This window comes from Oncorhynchus masou, chromosome 4 (assembly GCF_036934945.1).
Source record: "Oncorhynchus masou masou isolate Uvic2021 chromosome 4, UVic_Omas_1.1, whole genome shotgun sequence".
Classification (NCBI taxonomy): Eukaryota; Metazoa; Chordata; class Actinopteri; order Salmoniformes; family Salmonidae; genus Oncorhynchus; species Oncorhynchus masou.
The window spans coordinates 7,963,206-7,978,369 of record NC_088215.1 but is presented as its reverse complement, the minus strand read 5'-3'; the positions used below and the strand labels follow the sequence as shown (position 1 = coordinate 7,978,369).

The window sequence follows — 15,164 nt, the reverse complement described above, 5'->3', positions numbered from 1 at the left end:
AGTGATTTCTTTGACACTTCCCACAGCAATCTTGTGCATTTATGTAGTGGTTTGACTGCAAAAACTAAATGTGTAGCTAAATATATCTCCAAATATACTGTACCTTGTGGTACGCTGTATATTTTACTCAAATCTTTACAGGAAAAGGTATCAGCAATAGACTATCACAGGTCTCCTTCCATCGTTAAGTGTAGACATGACATGTACATAAACTACCAAGACTACGATGATCCATTACCATTCAATATCTGAAGACAATCTAATTGAGAACATTCGGTGGCATACAGTACACGCTCTTCGACAAACACATGGAATGAGGCTATTTCTCTAGCAATGCAATGACATTTCTAAAAAACCTCACAGCCTATAAAGTACCACAGTATGAGGTGATAATACCCATCAAACCTAGCAGTCACATCACATTTTTTTAGAAACATTTAAAATAAGGGGCTGTGTTTCTTGTAGGCTTACCCTGGCGTGATGTTTCGATAACCAGACAAATCTCTCTAGTAAAAGGTGACCTTTATAAATATATTTGCCTGTATTTACTCCCCTAGCGATGACGTGCAGGAGCTTGCGGGGATTTGTAGTTTTGCATTTCCACTTTGATGCTAATTACCACTTTCAAAATCTAAGAGTAAATGGAGCTGAATATATTGATAAGTCACCTTGTCCGAGAGAGTTAGATGATTATCAAAACGTCACGCCAGGGTTAGCCGACACGAAACACAGTCCTCAAGTGTTTTTAAAATAGGAGATGAATGGTGGAAAAACTATTGGAACCATTTCCCTGTTTGACCGCTAGGTTTTATGGGTATTATGACACCTCCAGTGTGGGGCTCTATACCCATTAAACTCAACTCTGGACATTGTAGCCAGTTCCACTGCATTTTTTTCATTGTTCCCCTCTAATCAGGGACTGATTTAGACCTGAGACACCAGGTGTGTGCAAATCATCAGGTAGAACAGAAAACCAGCAGGCTCCGGACCTCGTAGGGTAAGAGTTGAGTACCCCTGACCTATAATGTTTGAAATAACATTTCCGTCCACAGTTAAGATGCTCAGACCTGTTTCTAGAACATTCAGGTTTGTTGTAAACATACAGTAGAAGCGCAGATACACATAAAATGGGTGTCCTCAAGCAACGAGACAATTACCCAACGGCTTAACACACACAAAGGGAATGTAAGCACTTATATATCACAAGCATAGGCATTATATTGATAACTATGGACCTCCGAAGCTTTAGGTTAACATTGACAATCCTCCCATTATACAGTTGATGCCACTGGTTGGCTCTGGCTTAATCTCTTAAGCGCCGAGACTTATAGGAGACCTTCCAGGTCATATTTGTTTGCAGTCACGCTGCACAGATGATTAGGAGTGCTGATCTAGGATCAGTTTTCCCTTATAGCTCACACTGAATAAGCTTAGATGGACAGGGGGGACCTGGTAACCTGGTGGAACCAAACTGATTGCTGTGTTAACAGTTCTGTTCTACTGCACGTGATTTGAAATAGAATGGCAAATGCAGTGATCAGACTGGTTCCACGGGCTTAGGGACCTGCAGAAGTGCTTAGGAACCAGGTGCGCAGCGTGACTGCATAAGAGTCGACCAGGAACACCCCCTATAACTTTATTATGGCTGTAACAAACCTGATATCATCTCTCCTTTGAACCTTGACCTCACTAAAATTACAAAAAAAAGCTGACATTCTTGAAAGGTGACAGAGATTCAGAAAAACCCCAATCACAGATCATTAAAACATTCTGAGGTAATAAACATTGACAGTCGACACACCATAGAAATAGAATGGCTAGATGCTCACCTATTTCTATGTGACAGACATAGGGTGTCACCTAGCGGTTGTCGAGTGCTAAGCAGCATGAAGACATTAAAAAGTGGTTGAAATAAACAATCTTTCCATCGTAGACAACATAAACAAAATAGATACAGACAGTGTAATTCAACTATACCTATGAACACTGAGCAGTTGCAACTCGGTTTTGAGGGATGGTACAATTCTAACTATATCCTATGGAGTAATTCCTACAGTGCAACAAGAAGTATCCAACACAAAGAGGTCTAATTTAAGAAAAGGACAAAAATATTGCAAAAAAAGTAGGAGCACGCTAACAGACAGTAGATTATAGTGGTAGACATTTTGTCTCCAAAAATTACAAGGTCGAAATGAAAAAAAAAAACTGATTAAATCCTTCATAAGCAACAGATATTTCACTAGGAATGGTTAACTAGGAGTCCTAATAAACTCATTATAAGAAATATAGTCAAGTAACATTTTCTTAAGACTTAGTAACCACTAACTAGTGTCTGCCCAATACAGCACAAGTAATATGGGATTTGGCCAACATGGCAGTAACAGTGCATCATCATGAAATACAGAGTTAACAAAACAAACGTCCAGTGATTGACTTACTAATATAAATATATATTCTATCATAGGAGTACGAGTGTCGAGGTCAATGCTTGCTCCTGAGTCAGGGACACACGGGGGTCCATGTTGGGAAACACTGCCAAACTGTTATAACTATACAGCTATTATAACTATGGAACAAGGCATAAGTGGAAATACGCCATTCTCCACTGAAACATCTGCCTCCCTTCCCTCCTTTACCCAGAGACAGGAATATGCCTGAGCTCTCACTTATATCATCTGGGGAGTGTGCAAGCGTGGCATTAGGTCCTCAGCATTTACTATAACAAACAGAGGAGGGGTATGGATGAAACATTGAGGAGGTGGAACTTGGGGGCTCAGGCACGAGCAGAGGCGGGACCTGCTGGCTTGGGAGAGTCATGGGGGGCGGAGCTCTCAGCCTCGGAGGTGCTGGATTCGTCGTCGTCGTCGTCCGTCTGCTCGGCGCTGTGGTAGAGCATAAAGGCCTGGGTCTTGTGGGTGATGGTGATGGTGCACGGGCCCTGGGCCCACGGCTCCCCGTCCACCTGCATGGGCATCCGGGACGTCTTCAGCACCAGCTACAGAGAGATAGGAAGGGAGAGGTGGTAAGAGAGATGGGCGGAGAAAAGGGAAGAAGGAAAGAGGTGAGAGAAGGTTCTTTTTTTACTTTGGAAGAGCTGAACAGTGATGAGCACAGTAAAAGCACATTTTAAGTACATTGACATTCACTGTACATGAACGAACCACGTTTAAAGACAAAACTTGCAAATTGCTCCATTATTTACAAAAGATGGACATTCAAACGGGTACCGTATCTATTCAGCTCAGTTCAAAATGAACCAGGAAGGAAACACAGAATACACCAGTCCAGTACACCACTGCTGTCCTCTCACACTGTGGAGATAACACAGCAAGTGGTGGTGATGATGGAATGGTGCCGTAACCTCACCCGGACTGTGTGGGCCTGACCCAGCCGCACCGGGTTGGCCATCTTGACTTGGATCTGAGCACAGTGGAAGGAGCCAAACACACCCACCACCTCCAGCAGCCCGTCATCCAGCCTGGGAGAGAGGACAGGAGAAAAGATTTACAGAGCATTCATAAGCCCTAGATATATGCTTCACAAATCACCCTTTAGATCGCATGACATTAGCTTATCAATGACTTCCGAAGCATCCCTAAAAAGGCCTAATGTAGAGTTTATGAAGGCGTCACAAAAAAAAAGGACAATGTGATCTTTAGTTATCCTTTCAGTGATAATACACAAGCAACTTTTCAATGGACATAGTCTGATGGTAGGACTTATGAGGACTTTATCGTTTCCATGTCTGCAGTGTCTAAAGTCCTGTGTGAGCCAGTGGTGCTCACCGCGTAGGGGGGTAGGGCTCGTCCCCCATGCCCTCCCACAGACGACAGCCTCCGCCCCAGTAGCCGATGTTACACACGATGATGCCCTCCAGACTGGGCAAGGCCACTCTCTCTCCATCCAGCTCCAACTGTGTGAGCACACACACGGGCACGCACAAATACACACACACACACACACAAACAGGCACACAATATTATTAAATGATATTAGTATCAGCTAGTTCAAGGAGGAATCCAAGGATTATACAACGCACAAAGAATGCTCAAGTTCATTTTAAGTTTGTGACATCTACCAAGGCAACGGAACATGCTATTAAATTCTTCCAGAGGCATAGAGGTGAAAGCGGGCACAACAGACATGAGAGTCGTTCCCTGAGGCCACAATGCATGTGCCTGTGTGTGTTGTTTGTGTGTGTCTGCGTGTGTGTTGTTTGTGTCTGCGTGTGTCTCCTTGCATGCCTTACCTCAATCCTCTTATCCAGGTCTTTGCATTCTTGAACTAAGCAATCTTTGGTGCCATACATAAAATATACAGCCTAGAAGGAAAGGCAGCAGTTTGACCAGTATAAAGGGGAAAGCAAAAGCAATAGGACCCGCGTTATCAAAAGCAGGTCACGTTTGAACAGATTCAAATATTTTTTTTTTTTAAATGTTCACCCAAATAACCACTCTTAGACTATTCTGAATCACCCATTTACATAACCAACCACATAATTAATATTCAGTAAGTAAAATAATTTCAAAATGTATTTGACTAAGAGAGAAAAGTAGCATTAAAGCATTTCTTTTCCAAATTGATGTGTCGACCATTACACTCAAGCAACCATCCTGTATACGTCCTCTCATACTGCATGTAAATTCAACCAAGACATTTGCATATGTTCGTTAACATTTTCAGATGCGTCTTCGGGCCGACTGACCTTGTTGATGATGCGGCTGGAGAAGAAGGAGGGGGTCTTTTCACGGTGGGTGTGGAAGTTCAGCGCCATCAGGGCATCCGGGCCCACTGAGAAATAGTTATTCATGGACAGGACCTGATGAGGATAGGACACACGAGTTAAGAGGTCCTTTAGTGATCGAATCAAGGTTAGAAACAGTGAATAATCAATCACGTAGGCTATTCCAGTAAGCAGGAGTATTAAGTTAACCAGCTGACGATGATAAACAACCATTTAACTTGTTTTTCTGGTTCATTAAAAACGTGTATATTGGTTGTTGTTTGTCGAGGCAATTGTACCTTGTCAATTTTAAGTATTTTTTCTTAAAAATAAGTTATTACAAGCAATTTTGGACAGTTAGCTGGCTTACTAATTGATACAGCCCCATATTTGCAATGGATCGCTTGGCTGGAGCATGGTTCTGTCAGTGGAAACAACAGTTACATGTGTGATTCCTGTACGGGCCACACACTGAATATAGTATGTGTTGCTGAATTCTATCAAAATGCAGGGCAAACAAACAAGATCAAAAGAGGCTAGCTGGAGAGGGTGAAACGTAACTCACCTTTGGCTTACGAAAGTAGAGCCCCTTTGAGGCTACCTGAACTTTCCACCTGTTAGGACAATGAAGATCATACTGGATCATTTACAACCATGTTACAACACAAATGGAACTAGGGATATTGAGGTTGGCAGCATTAGCACAGAAGGCTACGTTACATGAGCTTTGTAGCATTAGCACAGAAGGCTACGTTACATGAGCTTTGTAGCATTAGCACAGAAGACTACAGGACATGGATTTCGTAGTAATATAAGCCGTTGCTTGAGCTTCATAGCATTAGCACAGGAGGCTACATGACTTGCGCTTCGTAGCATTAGCACAGGAGGCTACACAACTTCCTCTAGCTCTCCACTGACCTGTCCATCTTGACCACCTCTGCTTCGAGGATGTTCCGGAGCACCTGCTCCACAGGGATCTCCCCAGCGTAGCCCGACCCCCAGCCCAGGGAGTTGGACAGGTCGTTCCCCGTACCGAGGGGCAGGATCATCACCCTGGGGATGAACTGATCTTGGCCCTGGAGACCAATACACACACGCGCATGTGAAGCAGACGTCAGTGTGCTGCTAACACATCTTCCTCCACTGTCCCTATACCGGGCTCAAACCAGTGACCTCTGCTCACAAACACACGTGACCGCCCTCCGTGACAATGTACCAACCGTTTGAGTCAAATATCTATAGTGATTAGATGCAAATGTGATTCCAATGGAACATGCACGCCACTTACAGACGTCTTATTCAATAATAACCAACAACAGTAGTTACAGCAACGTTAGTTACAACAGTCTCTTGGCATAGAGCTGCACGACTCATTTGCTCCTGCCCATTGTCATGCGACGCATGTAAAAACACAGTCCTTTACCTTGAGCTTCATGGTGTCGATGGCATCCAGCACCCAGCCCACGGTTCCATCCCCCCCACACACCAGCACCCTCACACTGCCTGGAGGCAGCAGGGTGCACAGTTGCAGGGCCTTAGAGGGAGGCAGCTCTGACAGGTCAAACACCTGAGAGGGGAGGGGAGGAGAGAGGAAAGGAGAAGAGAATAGGAGAGCGGAAAAGAGGAAAGTAGAAGAGGGAAGGAGAGAGGAAAGGAAAGGAGAGAGGAAAGGAGATAAGGAGAGGATAGCAGACAGAAAAGGGATGATATCGGAGGAAACAAAGGGGAAACGGTGGATAGGAGGGGAGGAGATGTTTATGCATCCCACCATCACTGTGCCTCCTCCACAATCACTTTAACTCGAAAGAGTGCCTATTGTGCACCAGTTCAATTTGACCTAGACATCTTAACAATTCCATAATATGCTACACAGAGGACTGACTGACCTGGACAGGGTTGAGGATGGTGCGGAACTCTCCAAGCAGAGCCTCCCCCATGTTGTTCCCACTGCGAGTGTTGGCCAGGACCAGCACTGGAGTCCAGCCGCTCCCGCAGGCAGATGCCAGCTAGACACACACACACACACACACACACACACACACACACACACACACACACACACACACACACACACACACACACAGTTAAAATTAAAGTAAACAAAGCCTGTTTCAAGCCACAACCCAGTCTTCTAACCTGACTCAAGAGGGACTGGTAGTTGCTAGTAATGCAACCAAACAGTCGGTTCCAATCCACCATTTGGGACACCCTAACCCCAGACACTGACCCCTCCCTGGGTGTGACCTCTGACCTTGCTGTACTCATCGGGGTGCCTGCGGCGGAGCTTGTTGACGTGGTGGAGGTAGTGAGGGGGAATGATGAGGCTGCGGAACTCGCCCAGCTCACAGCGCTCCCCGTCCGACAGGCTGGGCTTGCAGTCGTCGTGCACCGTGGTCTGACACCACACACACCTGCCAAGGGACAACACACCCACCCATCAAGCACAATTTACTCAGAGTTCACTGTAATGTCAAGGCAAAAGATGGACAGCGAGCTGGTTAAGAATTGTACATGAAAGGAAAAGGACATGATATTAATTCCTGTCAATTTGCAAATAAAGCAACGACAGCTTCCCCCATGATTGAAAAATTACAATAGCACCCTCTCAATCTTACGTGCCAGAACCATAAGACATAAAGGTTAACGCCTTTGCATCCCGCTGGACTTCACTCTGATTAATGTGGCATACAAAAACCTCACACAAATGACAGCCTAGAAGCAAAGTAATATTACCTAAAGTCACACAGCTTCGGTTGGTTCCCACATTGCTCCTTGCAGACCGCACAGACACTGCAGAGAGGGACGTTTCCCCGGACCCAGCGGTGCGCCAGTGTCCCATCCGTTCGGGACGGAGCCATGATCTCTTTGCACACAAGGCTCCGGTCGGCGCGACGCAGGCATGTCTCGTCGGCGCACACTCCGCAGCAGTCGCAGACCGCCCCTTGTAGAATGTGTTGTTGGCATACACAGCAATAGGTGGGCTTGTTGAACAGGTCGGTGCAGTGCCAACCGTGCTTGCTCTTGCGGAAGAAGTCTTTCATGTGTATTTTCCGTTTGGAGCGTTGGACACTGCACCACAAAGTAATGATCACGGGCACTACGACAGCGAGAGTGGTCCAAAACAGGAGTGTCCACTCTTCCCGTGACGATTGGTCGCGGTTTCCCTCGTCCCCCTCCATAGACTTTCGAGGAAGGGTGGTTGGTATTAACGCGAATAAACTAATCAAATCATGGAATATCACGAGAATTCACAAATATAAACATTGTGCGCAAGTCGCGCGCATCATGATGTCCATGCAATAGCTACGAGAAAATGGCAACCTTCTCGTGTTGCGAAATAACGCACAAAACAATGCTCGAGCGAGATTGTAAACATTGGCTATTGTACATTTTTCGGGGGCAAAATACGTAGCTAGACGACGACCACCAACATTTGGAATATTAGCATACTGTTCTTGTTATTGGAAGTTATGCTAGCTATAGTTACTGGGCACCGGATGTGCTTCTTACCGACCCAGCAGGGACTACATTAGAAACTGATAACCCATCGTCTGTAATAAATAAATAAATAAACACGAAACGCATGTCCAGGAATTTCTAATATTAAAGGTTGCATTGACATGACAGCTCCATTACTATATCAATAACACGACTAAACAATAGATTCATCGATAAAAACATATGTCCCATTGCAAACACTGGCCTTCCCACCTAATGGCCGCGTTCAAAGCGCGTCAAAACCGTGTTGTATCATGGGTACATTTTGACTGACTGATCTGCAAATAACGTTGAGCAGTTATTTACATAGAGATAGATATAGGACTCATCTTTGTCTCTGTGCCATTATAGCTTATGTGACATGGGCAGCGCCATTGAGGTTATCTCCATTTTAAAGTAGTCCATGTTCTTCTTCCCAATTAGGTGATCCCTCCCGATGACCCGGTTAGACATGACTCCAAAAGGGTCACCGGGGGGGGATGAGCCAATGAAGTCCCACCCAGTTGACTACATTAAAATGGTGGAAGCCCTCAATGGCGCTGCCCATGCTAATAATAGCCTTTTGGCCACTAGAGGCCCCTATTATTCTCTATGGTTATTTATGCTGCAATGTGATTTGTAGATCAGTCAGTTTCGACTCCCCTGCAATGTTGAACGCCCTCATTGTCAATAGTGTCGTTCGTTTTAATTGGCCAATATGCAAACGAACCCATTACGTACATTTTTACGTAATGCTCAGCTGACTCTGGCAACTGAATAACAGATCAAAAACAGTTTGTTGAGGGGAAATATTTAGAGCTTTTCGTTCAACACATTTAAATAGTATTACTAACATTTGCCTCAAAGGCATCAAGGCACATCTACATAACATAATTATATTATAAACGCAGACAGAGCTTCACATTCACTGATAGGTTACTAGGCCTATAGGAAGTTACCCTTAATTTCTTAAATCTTATATTTAGGAAAAACAGACACATTATTTGGGCATTTCTACATGATGATAGAAGGAAGTTGAACAATAACTTTATTACATTACATTTGGCTGTAATGACTGTTAAAAATCGTGCAATCCAAACAGTGATAAGGCTAAAACAATGTTTTTACGGCACTTCGATACTGAAGTAGGTTAGGAGAATTTGCGAAGGAGGTTAGGATTCTGAGGTTAAGGTTAAGACAAGGGTTATGGTTAGCGAAAATGCTCTCCTAACCTGCTACGGAAATAACTTTGTATTGAAGTGCCGTAAAAAAAATGTGTGGCCCAAGGCCGATAAGGCGCATGGCTTAGTTTCCGGGAAACCAAGAACAAAACAGAATACAGCCTTTAAAAAACCACTGCCTTGCGAAAAACACATCCATTATTCCTTAACAAATGATCTCTGTATAAAATGAGTTTTGCGCGCCATCAAGTGGATAGAATCAGCATTGCAAATTTGAAATCATAACACTAAAACTGCAACTGGATACAGATGTAATTCGTGCTAGAAGAAAAATATATGTGAGTTCGCTAGCAAAGTTCAAACTGATGAAAAAACAAGTACATTGCATGCTATAATCACCACCAAATAAATATACAAATAAATACATGTCTCATGCCAGAACAGCAGGCACAGTGACACTCAACAGATGTTTTCACAGTTATGTGACCCAGTTTTGTGATTTTTGGATTGGGGAGGTGATCGGTGACGTAAGAGGAGAATTTACCCCCTCATCTCCTACGGACTGGGGTCTCAGTGCAGAAGTAGCCGGGCAGGAGAGCTGAGACCAAGATGAAGAAGTTTGTGGCATTTTCCCTCTGTCTGGTCCTCTTGATCATCTACACAGCAGGTAGGCTCATTTTGAAGAGGTAAATTGCCTTCATAAAAATGTATTAATTCACCTTTTGGTGGCTTGTGAAGGTCTCTGATAAAAAAGTTTATATTTGCATTTTTTTTCTAAATGTTAATGCAATAGAAATGTTGTTTTAAAGAAAATATGATTATGCAGTTGTTAAGTAGTAATTAATGCAGTACTTTATATGCTCAAATAATTACATGCATAAAGAAAAGTAATTGCTTCATAATTAAACTTACAAAATAAAAATGCAATTCAGTCGTGCACAGAAAAGCAAATATTGTGTTGCGTCATTGTAACTAGTAAATATGAAACTGAATACATTTCTGTTGTATGAAGATATTGCATGAAAATATGAAAAATAAGCAAAACAGATAATTGTTCATGTAAAACAAAACAAATATGACAGAATTGTTTTAACTGCAATGCACATAGCTCATTTAAATAATGTATTGATCTGCCCCCTTTTACAATATATCATGTACTTCCATTTTTAAACTCTTATCAATGCCGTTTCAAAAAGGCAAAAAGCCTGCATGAGCCCTGGTTAGTGCTTTGCCACGTCGCTGTGTGTGCCTGGCGCTGTTGACAGAGCCATCCAGGTTCATTTTCATACCCCCTCACAGGTTGGTCTTTGGGGGTCACGTGCTCCACGGGCTGGCCTGGCTCTCTGGGGAGTGGGGGAAATGAATGGCTACTTTGTTGCTCCACCAAAAAACAACCTCCTAATGATATTCTGCTGCTGCTGGGGGACAGACAGAGACAGAGCTCTATGGGACTAGGGTTGCATCTCAAATCACACCGTATTCCCTATAGAGTATCCTATGTCACTGATTTGCTGCAATATTTTCGTTTTAGATAGATGTAGACAAATTAAGGTTGACATTCATTGTCATGAATCTTGCCCTGGAGGCAGAACTGAGCAATTTTCCGCTCGATGGGCCAGCTACAAAGTCAAACTTGGCTATATCATAAAAACAAATGTCTTAATTTAAGGTTAGGGTTAGCGGTGTGGTTAAGGTTAAGGTTATATTTAAAATCCGATTTGGGGGGGGTATTTGGTATTTATTAAGATCCTCCTTAGCCGCTCCAAAAGCATCAGCTATTCTTCCTGGGGACCACGTGAAACATGACATTATACATAGTACATAACATTATTAGTCAAGGGCTGAAATACATACATTTACAACTTCACACATAGCCTACATGCAGTGCCTTTGGAAAGTATTCAGACCTCTTGACTTTTTCCACATCCAGAGATGTTCGATCGGGTGCAAGTCTGGGCTCTGGCTGGGCCACTCAAGGACATTCAGAGACTTGTCCCGAAGCCACTCCTGCTTTGTCTTGGCCGTGTGCTTAGGGTTGTTGTCCTGTTGGAAGGTGAACCTTCACCCTAGTCTAAGGTACTGAGCACTCTGGAGCAGGTTTCCATCAAAGATCTCTCTGTACATTGCTCCGTTCAGCTATGCCTCGATCCTGACTGGTCTCCCAGTCCCTGCCGCTGAAAAACAACCCCACAGCATGATGTTGCCACCACCATGCTTCACTGTAGGGATTGTGCCAGGTTTCCTCCAGACGTGACGCTTGGCATTCAGGCCAAAGAGTTCAATCTTGGTTTCACCAGACCAGAAAATCTTGTTTCTCATGGTCGGAAAGTCTTTAGGTGGCTTTTGGCAAACTCCAAGCGGGCTGTCATGTGCCTTTTACTGAGGAGTAAAAGTTTTGGTACCCTTCCCCAGATCTGTGCCTTGACACAATCATGTCTTGGAGCTCTACGGACAATTCCTTCACCCTCATGACTTGGTTTGTGTGAGACATTATATAGACAAAAATATCTAAAAACCTGTTTTTGCTTTGTCATTATAGGGTATTGTGTGTAGATTGCTGTGGAAAAAAATATTGAATACATTTTAGAATAAGACTGCAACGTAACAAAATGTTGAAAAAGTCAAGGGGTCTGAATACTTTCTGAATGCACTGTATCAGTACATACACACAATCGCTAGGTCTAATACACCGCTCCGTGAAAATTACAATGCAATATATATATAAAATGACTGTGTCGATTCCCAGTTCCCTTTGTGCAGTAAGGTGTTGTTTTATCTGTTTGTTTGTTTTTTAAACTGGTTTTATTGCTAGCTTAAGTTACCTGGGGTGGCAGAGAGTTCCATGTAGTCATGGCTCTATTTAATACTGTGCGTTTCCCAGCCTCTTGTTCTGGACCTGGGGACTGTGAAGAGACCTCTGGTTTCATGACTTGTGTTGTACCAATGGGTGTTCGAACTGTGTGCCAACTGCTTGAACAGACAGTTCAGTACCTTCAACAGATCAAACACCTCACACAAAGACCAAGAGGGATGCAGTCAATCTCTCCTCAACTTTGAGCCAGGAGACATGCATGCCACTGACACTTTCCCTCCGTCTACATCTAAGTGCGATTACGTGCTGCTTTGTACTGGACCAACTGCAATTTACCTTTGTCCTTCTTTGCCGCACATGGCCGCACATCGGGGCAGTAGTCCAGGTGTGCCAAAACTATGACTTTTTTGCTCTGCCAGCGAGTGACCACTTTGCAGAGCTGCCTCCAGGGCAACACTTATGACAATAAATGCCAACCTGCGTAGGCAAGCAGTGATGTTGCACAGGCAGCTCTTTGAGAACGAAGGGACATTGATGTCTTGAAATGCTTTGTCTCTCTATCGACAGATGCAAACCCAATCATCAAGGAGAGCTATGCTAAGCAACTTCTGCGGACCAAGAGGCAGAAGCCTGGCCACCCCGATGAGCCAATGAGGGTAAGGTTCAAAGTGCAAGGGGCATAATTCAAAACCTGCATCGTGGTGCTCATCCTTCTAAGAATCCTTAAAAAATGTTTCACTTATCAGTTACCGTGTAATTTCTTCTGTTTTGTTATGATAATGAGAGCTGCTTACTGCTTGATAAACTAACAGCACTTTAGATAATATGTAGTGATACAATGAAACTGCTTGTCAACTCTTTCTTTCCCTGGTGTTTCATTCCCAAAAAAATGAAAAGGACAGCCCACCCCATTCATGATTCTCTCACTCTCTTCCCCCCTCTTTTGACTCTTGCCCCCCCCCCCCCTCTCTCTCTCTCTCTCTCTCTCTCTCTCCCCCTCCCTCCCTCCCTCCCTCCCTCCCTCCCTCCCTCCCTCCCTCCCTCCCTCTCCCTCCCTCCCTCCCTCCCTCCCTCCCTCTGTATAGGAGCACTTGCTCCACATGCAGGTTCTGGATCAGAGGGCCCAGGAGACCAACCTGGAACACTGGCTGAACCCCCACTGCTACCCCCGCTGTGACAGGAACTACGGACACCCCGTCTAATCCCCAGTGACCTCGCCTTGACTCCTCACAGCCCAGGTTCCTGTCTGTCCAACACAACCATAAAACATGCCTGCTTGGGTCCCCTGGGGCTTTTTGAGTAGGGAACAGGGTAGCAAAATGCTGTGTAACAAAAAAAGTACCAGAAAGTACATCATTTCACTACATTTCGGACACATTTGAACACAATGTACAGTACCTATAATTAGCCTATTGGCTGATCAGTTTTGTATTTCCCTCCTGATTGGTTATAGTAAACTGATTCTAGGTCTTTTTTTTGTTGTCTTCTGGCGAACAACTTTTTCTGTGTGGCAGAAGGCGTTGACGGCAAGAAGGATGTTGAAAACTGTGATGAAGACAATGATGATGATGACCATGATAATGATATGAGGGTGAAGCTCGGAGTGTAACTCTGTCACATGCATTTCATGATGAAGCCTCAGCAGGGAACATTAGTGACCATCAGTAGATACTGGCCACAAGAGCATGATCAGCTTATTCCAGCAACATTAGCATACAGGAAACATATAAAATGATGTTAACATCATAGAGCATACATGATCCGTTTATATGTGGATACAGTTATGAGAAAATATACATTGTATTATGTAAAACAATGTTTTAAAAAAAACTATAATTTAATAAACAATCTAATCAAATAAATAAAAAATATGGAAATGTGGTGTTTTTTTTCTCTTCCGTTTTGAAACTGGACTTTGAACAGGCTTCGGTAAGACTTTAGAGAAAATAAAGACATTAACTACTAAGAAAGTGGAACTGTGAAGCGGAAGATTTTCCTATGTGACATGGGCAGTCATGTGGGTTGACCCCGCTGCTGACCCGGGGTTACGGTTGTTGCGGTCGGCCATGACCCGAGGTTACTATCGTAGTTTACTGATGTTTGGGGAATTTAAGACAGTGCCGTTCCGTCGAGTTCACTGTATGACTCTGCGCAGTTGCTGTTACTTTCTCGCGCAGGAGGCTCTACAGAAGAACGGCATGCTATTGACCACAATGAATAACAACTTGTGAAAGGAAAGAGGGGAATTATTTGATACAACGTATTCAACGCTTTATCGCAGATAAACTGAATGGCCGGGAGCACTAGGCTAAATCCTACGCAGTTCTGGACGTGTGAAGGGAGTAAATATATCCAGACAAGAACAAATAGTTATTCTCCGAAGTGAACGTCGTGCAAATTATCTGTAACATTGCGTAATATATCATTAAACTGATAATGGCCGTATACGACTGAACCGGCACACATTTTACATGCAATTTAAGAAATGTGCTGCTGATGTTTGGGCTGATTGATGGCCAAAACTATCGAACAATTATTGATGCATTTGGTCAAATTTTTTGGAAACTTTTATTGTATTGTATTATATCCCCATGATTCAATGACAACATCTAACACCCGACGTGTGTTTCATCTGGAGAAATTGCATTGTAGCCTATCAAGAGTCAGATTGTTCAATTACTATCTGCATGAGGCATGCGACCATCATCGAATGATTCTGCAAAACGAATGCACCGATCGGCGTACAAATAGGCCACTGGAACCAACCAAGTAAAACAAAACAGAGTAAGCCCGCAACAATCATGCAAATTAATCATTAAACATTAAGCCATAGCCTATACAGAAATGACCGGAGTCTTTTGTCAGGCAAATGCGTTCCTGCCAGACATAAGTGTAATAGCAGGTTATAACGTACATTTCGTAGGCAATCTATGTTAGCTCTAATGACCTATTTGGTAACACAGGCCTACCT

The 15,164-nt window shown here is 43.7% G+C and overlaps 2 protein-coding genes across 4 annotated transcripts; one reads left to right on the top strand and one right to left on the bottom strand.

The window, feature by feature from the left end:
* Positions 1-240: 240 nt before the first annotated feature.
* LOC135522571 (diacylglycerol kinase epsilon-like) lies at positions 241-8,514 on the bottom strand. Of its 2 annotated transcripts, XM_064948964.1 has the most exons (11): positions 7,457-8,513; positions 6,975-7,134; positions 6,610-6,729; positions 6,147-6,290; positions 5,642-5,799; positions 5,289-5,337; positions 4,706-4,819; positions 4,250-4,321; positions 3,786-3,913; positions 3,367-3,478; positions 241-2,995 (listed from the first exon to the last, which is right to left on the bottom strand). In XM_064948964.1, the coding sequence occupies exons 1-11, from the start codon at positions 7,900-7,902 to the stop codon at positions 2,774-2,776; spliced, it is 1,725 nt and encodes a 574-aa protein (XP_064805036.1). In that variant the 5' UTR covers positions 7,903-8,513; the 3' UTR covers positions 241-2,773. The 2 variants fall into 2 exon arrangements, with proteins under 2 accessions (XP_064805036.1, XP_064805045.1); XM_064948973.1 differs by lacking the exon at positions 4,250-4,321 and having other exon boundaries at positions 7,457-8,514.
* Positions 8,515-9,940: 1,426 nt separating this feature from the next.
* Positions 9,941-14,046, top strand: LOC135520552 (uncharacterized protein C17orf67 homolog). 2 transcript variants are annotated; one of them, XM_064946203.1, is made up of 4 exons: positions 9,941-10,048; positions 12,761-12,849; positions 13,279-13,431; positions 13,708-14,046. In XM_064946203.1, the coding sequence occupies exons 1-3, from the start codon at positions 9,991-9,993 to the stop codon at positions 13,393-13,395; spliced, it is 264 nt and encodes an 87-aa protein (XP_064802275.1). In that variant the 5' UTR covers positions 9,941-9,990; the 3' UTR covers positions 13,396-13,431; positions 13,708-14,046. The 2 variants fall into 2 exon arrangements, with proteins under 2 accessions (XP_064802275.1, XP_064802266.1); XM_064946194.1 differs by having other exon boundaries at positions 9,942-10,048; positions 13,279-14,046.
* Positions 14,047-15,164: the final 1,118 nt, after the last annotated feature.

What these genes read in the sequence shown, in the direction of transcription:
- LOC135522571 (XM_064948964.1), bottom strand. Translation starts at nt 7,902, where the DNA reads ATGGAGGGGGACGAGGGAAACCGCGACCAATCGTCACGGGAAGAGTGG. An exon ending in CCAGCCGCATCATCAACAAG is followed by an intron (nt 4,322 to 4,705) that starts GTCAGTCGGCCC and finishes CTTTCCTTCTAG; the next exon opens with GCTGTATATTTTATGTATGG. An exon ending in ACCTGGATAAGAGGATTGAG is followed by an intron (nt 3,914 to 4,249) that starts GTAAGGCATGCA and finishes GTGCTCACACAG; the next exon opens with TTGGAGCTGGATGGAGAGAG.
- LOC135520552 (XM_064946203.1), top strand. Translation starts at nt 9,991, where the DNA reads ATGAAGAAGTTTGTGGCATTTTCCCTCTGTCTGGTCCTCTTGATCATC. An exon ending in CTTGATCATCTACACAGCAG is followed by an intron (nt 10,049 to 12,760) that starts GTAGGCTCATTT and finishes CTCTATCGACAG; the next exon opens with ATGCAAACCCAATCATCAAG. An exon ending in ACCCCGATGAGCCAATGAGG is followed by an intron (nt 12,850 to 13,278) that starts GTAAGGTTCAAA and finishes CCCTCTGTATAG; the next exon opens with GAGCACTTGCTCCACATGCA.